Raw genomic sequence first — 14,394 nt, 5'->3', positions numbered from 1 at the left:
ATGCATTAAAGAGGGGCATGTCCTTGTAGTAACAAGTTCTTAAGATCATCAGACCACACCATGTCACATCATAACCAGATGCATCTGGCAGACCACGGATGAAAGACATAGGACCATGGCACTTGGTGCAGCATGACTTCAGGGTCTGTACGTGCTCATGGCACAGCCTGAGCTGCACCCAGCACTTGGACGTGTGTCCAGCACCACCACCCCATTCCCAAAGACAGCTGGACACCTGATGCTGTATTAGACTGACCAGCTGCAACATGGAGCATGAAAGACACACAGATAGTGGGCTGCCAGAGCTTGAGATCTTGTCCTGCTTGCAGGGTTAAAAAACAGCTGAGTGTCCATATAGGAACTGATGGGATCTGTAGGGGTTAGAGACTATCAAACTGCCCAAAACCACCCCACCTGCCCTAAAGTTGTGCATGTTTGACTTTTTCCCCGAGGTGATGTATTTATTCACCAGTGTCTTATGGGGAGTTGTCTGCACATAATTAAATTTTATACAGGAATTCAAGTATCTGTGGCTCTCATCAGTCTGCTCATTGGACTCAGAAAGAGGGGAAGGTAAGGATGAGGCTTTCTCTACTTCGTCTGTGTTGTCCTAATGATTTTTGTGAGCTCCTTCTTTCATAGTATGGCTTCCTACCAACAAGATCAGGGACAAAGAAAAAGGGACCTTGCATTCCCTTTCTGATCTGTGCACCACCTGCCTCCCTTGCTGCCCATGCAAGGGAGGGACACTGGATGTAACCGTGTTCATTAAGCCAAAGTTGCTCAATACTGTTTCATTTTGCGTTTTGTTCCATTAATCTACCCAACTGGTTCCAGTCAGGGAAACATTGCAAACCTTGGTCTTTCTCTAGAATCTGTAGGAGACTGTGTGTTTTCAGGCCTTGGGCTTCAAGAAAGCAATGCTCTTATATCAAATTTCTCATATAATAGATCTCCTGGTATAAAGAGATCTGCATTTTCATGGTAATTTGATTAACTTTCTAGTAAGGAACCTGTCAGATAATCTTGTGATACTCTGAGTTGACCACCAACACGTTATCTTTTAGTACCATCGCATTTTGGTTCAGCATCTGCCATCCAGAGTGGCCCAGACTCCAGAAGATCCCTCTTTGGCCCACGAAGTCCAACCATCCCTGCTACCTCGCCCACTTGGATGCTGCATGGACACGAGGTCTTTGCAGTGTTTGGAAAACCAGCCAACGTCCTCCATCAGCCTTTCAGCAACCCCCCTTTACTGGACCCCACAACGTAAAGTCCCTCAGCAGCAGAGGGCTGGCTTTTGTTGCTTGTTAAAGCCTGCCAGTCTGTGCTCAAAAGTCTTTCTGCAAGGTCAGAGGTGGGACAGAGGAAGTCTGAAGAGACGTGGTGGCTTCCTCCATCAGTAACTCATGGCTTGTCACCCCACCACCTCCCCAGTCAGACCTGGCTCTGGTTTCATAAGCTCCGTGTCCAGACAAGAGTTAGTGTCACTAGATGAGTGAATGGCATCTCTGACCCAAATTCGACCTAGTCTCCCACCTTCCCCTTCTTTGTATTTTTTCTTTCCCCTTTCACCACACAAATACGTATTTATAGAGGCTAATCTCAATTATCATCTCCCACATTGCACCAATCCTGGTATTTTCAATCCATAATGTAGTTTATTTTCCAAGTGCTGGTTACTCCTTTGGGTTTGCTATGGATTTATATAAACCTACACTATGTCCAGACCCCTCAAGCCCTGAAGAGATGCAATTGCATTTCAAACCATGTCAGACCCAGTTCTGAGAGGTTTTCAGAATGTCTTGGCACCAGGAAAAGCCCTCCATTCTCCTCCCAAGAGAAACAGAAATAATGATCGCCACCAAAACTGTGGATGAGAAGATTTTCTGCACTCCTGCAGCACCCCTCCTGCAGCTGGAGAGGGCCCAGATGGCGTCGCAGAAGAAGACACGCTGGGCATTGCTCCATGGAGCTGTAGCACTGCCATCCAGGATCCTTTCCAGCACCTGGCCAGCCCTGTGAGGAACTGATCTGTCTTTACGGAGAGCTCAGCTGGCTGCGGGGTCCCCATCAGCGCCTGCAGCTCCTCCTGACACTTCCTCACTCAGCATTAATTGAGCGGCACACAGCTGTCATCCCTCCGCCAGGATCCCTTGATTTTTGGCACGTCCCGCCTCTCTGACATCTCGCCACGTGCTGCCTCCTCCGTGTTCACATCCTGCCCTTGGCAAAACCTTCCTGGAAGCGGCGCGAGGGCTGGGATGGGCGGGATGGGGCCAGGGACCTGCTGGGCTGGATCTCGCTCTTGTGGCTTCATATTTCATGTTTTGCCAGGTCTTACATGGATGTGAAATCACTTATACTCGACAAACTGTGTTAACTGCTAGGGAAGCCTTGTGTTTTGCTTGTATCCCCAGCCCGAGACTCCCCCTACATCCCCCTCTGGGCTGTATCCTCTGCCTGGTGTTTACAGCTCCTCCATCCCGATCTTCTTGACCACCCTGGCTGCAGTTGGTGTTCCCCGGACAGTGGCAGAAGTGTGGCAAGCTCATTGCAGGACAGCCCACTGCTTCCCAGGTGGACATCCCAGCCCAGGCTGCTCCCAGGGGTACCCCTCAGCCCAGGTCAGCTTTGCTGCTGCAGTGGCTATGATGGCAGGGATGTAACAGAGATGTTCCCCAAGCCCAGGTGCAGCTGCATGACAGGAAGAAATGCCAAGTTATAAACCTGGTGGCCAGGCTACAAGCTGGAACAAAGCACCAGGGAAGAACCTGAGACCAGGCAGAGCAGGAACAATAGGGAAATCCCAAGACTTGCCTTGGAGTTCCTGCCCTTCGCCCCCCATTTAGACCATTCCCCAGGTAGCAGCAGTACCAACACCCCCCCTTCCCTGTAAACTTTTGACAGCAGCCAGTGCTACTGCAGGCCACGGAGCTGCTACCACCAGAGGGAGCAGACTCAGTGCAGGGTAGCAAGGAGATTCAGACCATCCCCACAACCCCAGCTGGTGCCTGATCACCTCCAGAGCCTCTGCACCATGGTGCTGCTTCCTGATATTGCTGCTGCACAGTGGCAACATCCTGCTGAGTTGGATGGAGCACATCTGATATACACCAGAACATAACCCCCTCTCCCTTATGTTACAGCCCTGGCTCCTCAAATCATCCCTCTGAAACCTTTCGAGAGCACAAACTGTTTGCAAGCCCACTGCACAATGATTTTTAACCTGCAGCCAGGGTCAGCACATCTTGCATTGCCCAGGAGCCACGGTTCTTTGAGCTCCTGCCATGAAAGGCAGCAGTGAAGCACCAGCACAAAACATCTCCAGATTGGAGCTGGCCCATGTCCAGGTCCAGTTCATTCTCACCTTCCCACATCACACACTCCGACGTTATTAAATCTCACTCCTCTTTGATTGCAGGAGGGCGGAAGGTCCTGCTGCAGAAGCTATCAGTCCTTGCACAACACTAAAGACTTGGTGCCAGGGGAAAGCAGCCCTGCTCTCTCCCCGTTATGCCCTACACACCTATGGTCGATGGGAAGGTATGGCATGGACTTCAGCAAAGAGGCTGTATCGCAGTAAGGTCAGCTTTGGCTTAATGAACTATAGCTGTTTAGATAGTTCAGACAAAGCAGCAACTTAGAAGTAGGCAGGGTGATGAGAAGCAGCCTGTGAGAAGCATGGTCTGGTTAGAGCTTTGCGTCTAACCCTTTTTGCCTTCTTTAATTAACGGCAGCAACACAAATCCCCTGTTGGGGCAATGGGATGGGGACGAACTGGACGGCGACTGTTTGCTCAGGGTGTGACTTGCAGGGTGAGACCACACCAACCTGGGAGGAAAAGCGTGGGTTAGGTGGGTCATTGGAACAGCGAAGCGAGTCAATGCAGGCAGCCCAGCCCAGCCGGGGGGTGCAGGGACCAGGAGGGTGCCAGCTCCAGAGGCTGTCGTGGGAGGTCAGAGCTTACCTATTTGAGGTGCAGGGTACCCGTAGTGCTGCAGTTCGTCAGTGTCCTCTCGCTTTCTGTTATCTGTGGACCTCAGCGATTGGCTTCTGGAATTATAGCGTCCATTGGCTATGGCAAGGTAATGGGTCATGTAAATACACCTTGGTTCACTCTGCAAGATCTTTCACTACAAAGGTTACACGTATAAACAACAGCGACCTCCAATGTTTGGTTGACACCACCACCTGCTTTCCAACCCCGGCACCCTTGGCCACCAGCAGTCCCCAGGGGCTGTAGCACCAAGCCAGCCTCCAAGACTTGTTCTGGCTGGCAGGTCAACCCCTTGTTTCACAGCGACACCTGGGACCATGCAGAATACGATCCCTTGTGCCTGGTGTTTAACTAACTATGGTTAATTGCTGGGGTGTCTGTGCGCTTTGTTGCACTTGTGTTTAGCCTTTTCAGATCTGCTGACAGTGAACCCCACCAACCCTGGCAGTGCTTTGAGGTCTATGGTGATGATTGGCAGCATTTTTCAGTGGAACTCTGCCTTGCAAGCAACATCTACTTAGCAATGCTCAGTAGAGTATCCAGAAACATGCTGAGTAGAGCAGGCAGGTGAGGGCAGGTGAAAAGGAAAGGGATGGCTCAAAAGGATGTCTTCTCCATTGATGCTACCCTATCTCCAGCAACAAGGAGAGATGAAGGTCTGGGACCAACACAGCGGCTTATAGACCAACAGAGCTTCCATTGGGCACCTTTGCAACTCAAGTGAAAGAGCAAAGACCCTGATTATAGCACCCAGCTGCCAGTGGAGGTCTCCCACTGAAGCCCACAGTGTTGAAATCAGAAGATAAATCATGTGGAGTAAAGGCACTGAACTTCTGACGAACAGCAAACACCCTTCTTCCTTTCAAACCCACACTGCTGCCAGCTTTGCATTTGCATCCCATGTGGGATTCCTTGCTAAAGAGGAAACTCAAATTTGACTCATGTTCTCCTAGATTTTGGGCATGTGGCAACCCTGATTTACACAGACACGTGCCCTCCCTAGTAAACAGACAAGCAAGCAAGGAACAGCAACCAAATTCCACCCACCAGACCTGCCCGCTGTAAATCAGGAGAGCTCAGCTGACTCCACTGGAGTCACACAGAATAACAGAGAGCAGAACTGAATCCAAGTAATCTGTGATCTGGCAACCAGTTTGTTTCCAAACAGCAGGTACCAGACAGAGGGTCTTTTTTATTTTTTCCCAAGGAGGTAAAACAGTTAGACACCTTTTCAAGACATACAAGCTGCAAGGAGATGAAATGGTGACGAATTTGATCCTGGAACCCTGGGAAAATTAATAAAGGTTAATGAAGCTTCAGCGTGGTGGCAGGAGTCTTTGCTGTCTTCCAAAAAGGGAAAGCAGAGGAGGGAGAGGAATGATTCAGAGTTCCTGCCAGGAGCCAGACTTTATATTCAGCAGCTTGGTTCACAGAAGACACACATCTAGTTTGTGAAATTATGTTATTCCCATTACTGCCACTTCAAAGCAGGGCCTAAGAAACCAAGGGACTGATCACACCACCACCTCCAAACCCTTCCAGCACCCAGCACTCACTGGTTGCAGGCTGCTGGCTGGAGGGGACAGGATGGGGCAGTCCCTTGCCGGCTGTCGTCAGCAGCAGGGTAGCAATAGCTGGACATCAGGACTGCAAACACCCTGATATTTGCAAGGAATCTTTTTTTTTTTAATTTTTTTAAATTTTTTTTTTCTTTTTTGGCTCTTTTCTAGAATAGGAAGGGCCCAAATCTCAATCTTTTAATCACTACAAAGTCATAAGACCTCCATATGTGAGATTCTGTTCACAAAAATGCCAACCTCTAACTATACCCAGCGTCCTGAATTTGTTCAGGGGACAGGTTAAATTATTTCCATGCTCTCTGAGATACAGGACACATCCCAGACACTGATCCATTCCCACCACCCTTCCACCCATTTCTGACTATACCCCCACACCTTAGTCTGCTCTGATTTAAGTCCTCTGCATGAAAGCATCTAAAACTAGAAGGACCCACAAAATCTCTACCTGCTGTAAATCTCAGAGACTTCCCAGAGACTCATTTAGGCTGGGAAGAGAAAGGGGGTGGGCAGCAAAGGGCAGATGTGGGGTTTGGATGGATTTGTCAGCTGCCTACAGAAAGGAAGGTGACAGGGAAACATGGGACTGCATGTCTCAGAAGTGGCCAGTGAGTATGCATGGATAGATGGATAGGGAGACAGGGAGAAAGGAAGAAAAGATAAAAGAGCAAAATAAAATTAAAAGCAACCCTGGCCCTTCTCCCACCAGCTCTTAGGGCTCTGTGTTATTGATGTTTCCTTACTACTGATCCTGGACTCAGAGAACGGCATGACTTCCTTCAGAAATGACAAGCCTGCGCTGTTATTGCTCTTCCTAATTAAAGGCGATCAGGTCCAGTGGCTGAACACATCACCCTGACAGCTCGCCCCAAGCTTCCTCCAGCAAAGACTGCCTCCAGGCCAAGCTGGGGTGGCTCTGCTGCAGCAGGCAGGATGCCTGCCATTTGGAAATGGTGTTGGAAAGAAGCAGGTCAAGCCCCATTTAGCACAGAGCACGGCTTAGATTTGACTTGGATAGTTACCTCCAATAAATGCAAAACTCAGCTTTGATTCTGAAGGAGGCAGGGAGACGCCAGGTCTTTTATGCACAAGGTAAAATTGGGGCAAGTGATGTTTTGCTGTGGGGTTTATGCACCTGAACTTTATGGTGCCACAGAATAAAGGCAGTAGGGAACTGTTCAGATCTCAAAAATTTGCTTCCTGCAGCTGCGTCAGTGGAGAGGAGCAATGCGAAGATGAATGGAAAACCTAGATGTGATTTACATCCCAGCTGTACAAATAACACAGGAATGGCACACTGTGGAGATACCCAGCACCTTGGAGAAGTCTACAGGAGAGACAGAGAAATAATGCCCTTGGGGCAGCCAAGAGAAGTTGCAATTGCAAGCAGGAGGCAAGCAGATGAGACTTTGGAAGAACATAGCTAAGATGATGTGGCTTGGGAGGATGCTCCTACAATGCTGCCAGTAGTGGGAAGACGAAGCTAGTGACCAACACTGCTGATGAGAATATGTAACGTGTCAGACAGCATCTTGCAGCACAGCTGAGGGAAAAACAAACAAACAAACAAAAAAACACGTAACGCAGAGACTTTGTGTCATTGTGAGCCAAGTCTTGAACATCCAAGAGTGTCTTAGCAGAGCCCCACAGTCTTACCTCTATTTGTCCCCCAAATAGAAAGAAAATGATGGGATCTTGAATACTGTTGAGGTAAGCTGAGATGGTGGGAAGGAAAGGATGGATCCAAGCAAAGGGTAGAAAAGAATGATTAAAAAAACCCACATTGAAATGGGGTAAATGTATCTCAGTGCAGTGAAACCAAAGGGGAAGCCAAAGTAGAAAGTGTTGGCTACAGAGCTTCTGGGACATCTAGCATGGAGCAAAACTGAGAAGGGCAGAAGCATTAATACCCCTAACAACCAGAACCAGCTCCTCAGTGGGTGTAGAAGAGTCATTTTGGAGGCCACTGAATATACGACAACTGTGTCAGCTAACAGAATGGCCCAAATGGCCCAGTCTGAACATCTGAGACATACAAAAAAGTCAGTGAATGAGATGCTTGACTCCCAGGTATGAGATGTCTGAAGCGCCATTAAAAGGGGGAACACAACGAAGTCGCTGCAAGCAGCAGCTTGCACGTATAAGACAAGGTGCTCTTCCAGCTTGACATGAATTGTAGCCTGGCCTGTGGGGAGCAGAGATGCTCTCAGGATATTTCAGCTCTGTGGCTGCAGCAAAAATGCTATTTTAAATGAAATCCAGGGGCGTCATGGAACAAACAGACATTCGTCCACATAAATGGTGAACACGTGTTTCTTCACACGACTAACAGTTGTACAGCTGAAGAGACAGATCCTTATCATGCTAGATGCTGGAAATCAGCACGAGCTGATGGGACTGGACTGGTTCCACACTGCTGTGACTGAGGGCAGGATGCAAGCACTCCTCTCCCAGGCTAGGGGAGACATAAGTGCCCAATCTGCATCATTTATGAAAATGTCAGAGACAGCTTCGCATTACCTCTGCCAGATGGGACGGCAGGGTTTCAGCAGGCTCCTCTGAGATTTTTGTTCCCCAGGAATAAATGCAGGCTCCCTTCATCTCTGATGGTTCTTGTATTTCTTCAGCACTGCTAAACTCCAGTGCCAGGGGCAGGCCCATGACATCCCTCCTCTGGCCTGGATGTTTTCCTGCCGTGTTGTCCAGTCAGTTTCTTCTCCAGGACTCTCTGCATTCCAGGTCACCAGCAATGACAGATTTTAGCACGAAAGCATAGTGGGTTGCCCCTTTCATCCAAAAGAGCTGGGACTCAGAAGCTCATTTGCAAGCATTTGCCGTTTGGTTGGCTTATTTCCCCCCTCAATAAAACAGCAGCTCCTGGCCAAGTCCAACAGATGGAGGAAATCTCTCCTGTCTCTACCAGGGAGGAGGATATCACCAGGTCCTCTGCTTCTAGCAAGGAAAAATCAGAGCTACAACAAACACTGAATTTTCTCCTTCAGATTATGCCTCTTGAGATGAAGGTCTGCCATGAAAAATGACTCTGCCTGAGTTAAGCTGCTGTTACCAAAGTTTCCTTTCCACTGTGGGTTGAGCGTTCATTACAGATTTCTTTCAGGATTTTACCGAAATATTTATTTTTCATGGAAATAATTTACCTGACTCCCATGCCATTGGGCTTGAGTGTGTTTCCCTGGGGGAATTTAGCCAGATGAGGATCATCAGGCAAGAGACAGTGGCCCACGCAAGTGGGAAAAGATTAAGCCCACACAGAAGTGTCACCTGTGGAGCCATTCAGCTGTGCCCGTGCAGTGATTTGTAACAGCACTGCAGTCTCCAGCCAGCATGTGCAGAACCACCATTCCCATCACTGCATACTGGGGCCTGCTTGAAGGTAGCTCTGGAAGAGGAAGGCTGGCAACATGATGATGAGAAGGGTTGGATCTCTCTAGCACATTTGCCACGGCCAGGCAAAAGAAAAGAAACCAATGAAACCTTTGTAGATCCTCTGCAAGCATTCATCTAAAAGCTCCAGGGAGTTCAGTGGGATCATGCAAGGTTTTTCCCATTGCGAACTTGCTCCCAATGTCATATCAAAGACCTCTTCTGGCTGCTGGAAATCCAAACAACAAGCTAAAACACTTGTGCTAATCAGCCACCAGCTTACAAGCCACTTTGGCAGGAACAAGGAAGGAGAAGCTAAAAAGAGATGGGTCTGCGCTTGTGTTGAAGGCAGTGGTAATTTCTGTCTTATTCCAATATAACTTGCTCGGTCAGCAGCTGATTTCACTTTTTAATGGTGGGATTACTTTCCTTCAGCAATTTTTTATGGTCCCCACCACAAGGCAAAAAATATCAAAGCACTCATCTCTGTTTTGCTTTGCTGCTTTATCAGGATTACTGATGGCTGTTTGTTCAAGGAAACAAACATTTTGTGTTTGTTTATTTTCTACTAGAAAATTCAGGTGTCAGCCACTCCACTTTATCTGGAGAGCTAGCCAGGTGTTATTACAAAGTATTGAAATGCTCCACAATTCACTACAAAGATATACTTCTGTCCAGTTCTTTTTAAAAAAATAATGTTTCAGAAAAGGAATTAAAATGTAGTTAGCTGCAACATATAATGAACACTTAGGAAAATAACAGTTCAAGTGGAAGAATGAACATCCTACTCATCCCTAAGAAATCTGTGAGCAAAAGTCAGTAAGAGAATAACAATGACACATTTAAAACAGAAGGATTTCTAATCTACCTCTAAATCCTGGGTTTTGGTACAGATCACAGCAAAGAGAAGAAAAGGGTAAGTATAAAAATGCAAAAGCCATTCCTGGGTCGCCTTGTATTTTGGGATTTTAAAGAGTTTAAGTTGTACCTCTCTTAAGCATAGCTCCAAAGGTAACAAGGGACAGATTCTCTGAGGAGCAAGTTCAGAGCTGGGGTAGATGTGGAGAGATGCAGGTTTATCCTGACGTAAGATGTAGAGATCAAGATGTGCATGGGCAAGTCATTTGGAAGAGTAATTGTTCACATTTTCCTTCAAATGCTTTCCAGCTTTCCAGCGTGAAAGCATCGCAATGGGGCTCAGCAGTTTGTCTACAAAGAGACACTTGGGAAAATTAACCAGAATTAAATTATTTGTTTTGAAGGGATAAATCAATCTGTGCTGCCTCCTTCTGTGGATGTCTTTCCAAACTATGGCTTTCCACTTAGCTCAAGATCCTTTCTTCCCAAACAAGCTCTGTTGAACAAACCACACTTTAACTGGAGCAGGAGTTGACTGGGTGGGTAATGGGAAGAGGACTGGGAGGCAAGTGGAATAATTTATTGATTCACAACCCCCTGGGGCACAATCAGCCTTTTCCGTGCTTAGTATCAGCTTTGCTTAGAGTTGCACTCTAGAAAAGTGAGTAAATAAATAGTGAGTGAATAGTGATTCATCCTTCACTGCTCTGCTCCCTGCAATGAGTGGAGCTGGAAGCCCAGCCCAGGCTTCCAGGCTCCCTGGCTGTCAACCATCCCCCTTCATCCCTCCTTGCTGCAGCAACTTCAGGAGATCCAGCACGAAGAAGAGCGAAGGCTGGGGCAGATCAAGGGAAAGCATGATGTTACTTGTTCAGTGTTGGTGGGGCTGGACCTGGAAAAGTGTGTCCAGTCTGGGGTGCTCCAGTTCAAGAGGGATGTGAAGGAATCAAACAAGTCCCGTGGATGGCTGTGAAGATGATCAGGGCTGGGGATGGATGGGCTGCAAAGAGAATTTGCAAAAGCTGGGTCCCTCTCTCATTTATCCAGCATGGGAAGGGGACTCTAAGGAGTATTTTTTGCCTCTTGTCCTATGTGTTGTCACATCCCAGGAATGGACAGAGCTACACAACCCCCCTACAATGCTATCTATAACTCCAGATGTTCAGGAATTCAGAGCCATGTCCACCAAAACCTGTGTGGCCCTTCCTCCAGCTCCATTCAGATGCACTCAGGTCCTAGAGTTTGTCACTCCCCTCAGGTCTAACTTCCAGGTCCCAGACCATGGATGGATGCACTCTCACGCTCACCACCCCAAGCCCCAGCTTCATTACAGCTCCAAAGTCACCAACAAACGTGGGGGATATCAGTTAAATTCCCCTAGTGTGGGCGAATCTCCGAAGGAAATTAACAACAGTGAGTCAAGGAGATGAAGTTCAATATACTAGAAGGTTTCATTAAAAAAAAAAAAAAGCCTAATTGCAACAAGATTTAAATTTATAGAAGTGGTAAAAAATGCATGAAATCATTTTAGCCCTTATTAGAGGAATATATTTATGTCCCTCTATTTGAACTTCCCCTTTTTCAAGAGATGCTTCCCTGCCTTTGAAGGCAACTGAACTTTCCCCAGTTATTTGCCTAGCTGAAGGAGTTATCCAAACATTCTCTACTATAAATGTGAAATACAAAGCAGAAAATAATTATAATCAGACATTTGCCAGCACTTGCTGGGCTGAGATCCTTCTGCTTTTGTTTTTCCCCTCTATCCTCTCTCCCTTCAGCTAATGCAAAAGAAGCAAGGGAATGAAAGTGCCACAGGTCACCAGCTGGACCCATCAATATTGTCCTGCTGACTGGCACTGGCAATCTGTCCCTTGCCTTCTGGAGAAGAGGACCTGGAAAGAGGCTGCAGAGCCTCTGTCTTGCAGAGTCTTTGTCTTGCTCAGGGCCTTTGTTTTGTCCAAACCTGTCTAGTGGCCAGACCTTTCTCCATGTCTTAGTGCTGTAGGCTTTCATTTTGTGAAGGAAAACAACATTGCACTTGACTGGGAAAGCGAAGTAAGCCAAAGAGAGATGAAAGAAGCAAGATTAGCACCTCTCTTCGCTGCATGCTTTAGTTGTTTGGAAGAGAAGATCCAGAGGCCAACTGCCAAAGAAATGCCTTTAGGGTGTGTATTTTGTACAAGCCCATGAACACCTGATGTAGGCCTGCTTATGGATACCTATTATGGACCCCTATTCTGTGGGGCAGGGGTCTGGATCTGCAGACACATGTGTTGCAAGACGTGTGTCAGCATGTGTGCATGTGCACGTGCACGCGTGGCCACAAGACAAGCAGGGAAGGGCAAGGCCATGCACAGCTGAAGTCTCATGCTCCCTTGGGCCTGCTGCTCCACCACGGCCCTTCAGCAGTTTTGCTGTGCTTCTTTCATTAATTACGGCCACGGGGTTGGGGGAATCCTCCTGAGAAGGGCGAGCCGCTCGCGCATGTGCAGGGGAACATGCCTCCACTTACTATTGCACGCCTTCCTATTGCACAGCCGTCCTTCCTCCAGGACTCCCTCGCAGGCAAGGCCTTCGTTGGGAAGGGGCTTGCAGGAGCGCATGCGGGTCTGCAGGCCTCCCCCGCAGTCCTTGGTGCAGTCGCCCCAAGCCGACCACGAGTTCCAACCACCTGGGCGAAATCCAGAAAAGCCCTGTCAGCTTCTGTGTTCCGAGAGGGGAGACAAAAACAGACCTATAGACCCTACAACACAGCCACTGCCAAGGCCCCAGAGCAGGATGTCTTTGAATGTGGTAGGAAGACGACACAGGAGGGTGCAGAGAGTCAAGAGGTGGGAGAGGAAGGGAGAAGCGTTGCCTTTTCATTGACTTCTCTTCAACCATTCCTCATCTCTACACAGGTACTTCACCTTCCTGAAACCCTGCCCCATTACTAACTAGTCCAGCTCTTGCTGTGCTTGCTGTTGCAAAGGGGTCCCTTCCTCTGGAAAGACCCTCTCCCTGTTTTGTTGCCTGTTGGATCCTGACCCCAGAATCCAATTGTGAAAACCACTCCAAGGTACACATCCATCATAGATGAGGTTGTCTCTCCTCCCTCTCCCACCACACAAACACGTGTTCCTGTGTGGAGAGAGCACAACGGAGCTGGGAAGGTCTAGTGGTCTTACTTCCCACTCCCCCTTGACACCAAAAGGATCATCCTTTGCCCCAAACTGCAGATATCACCAACCACTCTTGGCAGACAGAGAGGTACGGCTCCTTGGGGCCGCTTTCATTTGGGGAATGATATTCCCCTCCAGTTTCCTTGCAGCACCCATGGGAAGTAATCTGGGAGCTTCCCAAGAAGGTGAAGGTGATTTTTGTGTCCCCTTCTCAACACCAACGTCAGCAACATACAGATTTCCTCTTGTACTACCAGCTGCAGCCCTGCAGGCTGATGGAGCCCCTCATGAAGGGATGGCCCTGCCACCTGCAAAACGGAAATGCCAAGCCTCTGCAGTTGTCTGCACCCTGTGCCATGCCAGGTTGTTACAGAGGACCTCTGGCCCTGATGGGGTGTCCAAAACCATCAGCAGCAGAACAGACCGTGAGGACTAAAACTGGTCTGCCTCACACGGGCTGAAGCCTTGCAGCAGGGCACCTGCAGGGAGCCCATCAAGGCTTAGTTTTGTGCTGTAAAAAGACAGCAGGGGATCAATCTAGCACTTCAAGTGACAGATAAGCTGTCATATCCCTCAGTGATCCGTTCACTCCTCATCACCCATATCCAGCAAGCCAGAATATGCTCTGTAAATGGCCCCTGCTCTAACAGCTGGTGACCGTTTCCGCTCCATCGTTTGCCTGCCCCATGGGGAGAAGCAGAGGTGGCCCTTCATCCAAGAGGTGGATGCTCTCAGATGGCTGCTTTTCCTGCTGAGCATTCTCTCATTACCCAAAGCTACCCTTGGAGATGCTTCCAGTTCATGCTTCAGCATGGCTTCAGGTATGCCGTGCTCAGGTACAAGTAAAGATAAAGAACTATAGAGGCACTTTTTTTGAACAGAGAAAACACTGTGAGAAATAAAAATGCTGCTTTTTAAAAAATAAAAATAAAATAACTATTTTATTTTATTTATTTTATTTTATTTTATTTTATTTTATTTATTTTATTTTATTTTATTTTATTTTATTTATTTTATTTTATTTTAATTTTTCACCAGGAGTCAATGCCTCCGGAGTTGCAAATACTTCACTTCAGCTGGCCCAGCCTTCCTGTCTTGCTATTTATGAGGCAATGGAAATTGCAGCTACCCTTTGAGCTGTGTGTTCCACTGCTTCCTACACATACTGGGCAGGAGAACAGCTCTGTCTTGAAACAAAGTGGGTTCTCAACAGTCCATCTAGGTAACAGGGGAGAATGTGGGGAATTACCACCACCCCCTTGCACAGGGACAGGCAGAGACTCATCCACTGCCACTGAATAAAGATACAGTAGGGCCAAGTATTGATTCATTTCATGAAGAATGAGATAAATCATCACTCCCAGCACTGTCAGCACTTTCCTCATTGCACTGCAAAACGATGTCCTCCTAGACT

The 14,394-nt window shown here is 47.9% G+C and overlaps 1 protein-coding gene across 11 annotated transcripts in view; it reads right to left on the bottom strand.

Moving 5' to 3' along the window:
• The window catches only part of ADGRB1 (adhesion G protein-coupled receptor B1), a 258,665-nt gene that overhangs the window by 135,097 nt on the left and 109,174 nt on the right, over positions 1-14,394 (bottom strand). For 8 of the 11 annotated variants that reach the window (XM_080580828.1, XM_080580829.1, XM_080580833.1 and 5 more), the window contains exons 3-4: positions 12,332-12,490; positions 3,971-4,078 (exon numbers count right to left, since the gene is read on the bottom strand). The exons of 1 other annotated variant lie outside the window; for it this stretch is intronic. In XM_080580828.1, coding sequence (XP_080436954.1) covers positions 3,971-4,078; positions 12,332-12,490 — 267 coding nt within the window. The remainder of the gene's footprint in view (positions 1-3,970; positions 4,079-12,331; positions 12,491-14,394) is intronic. 2 more of the 11 variants (XM_080580834.1, XM_080580825.1) reach the window with 1 other exon arrangement.

This window comes from Anser brachyrhynchus (genome assembly GCF_964034855.1).
Source record: "Anser brachyrhynchus genome assembly, chromosome: 2".
NCBI lineage: Eukaryota > Metazoa > Chordata > Aves > Anseriformes > Anatidae > Anser > Anser brachyrhynchus.
This window is presented reverse-complemented; position numbering and strand designations above follow the sequence as displayed.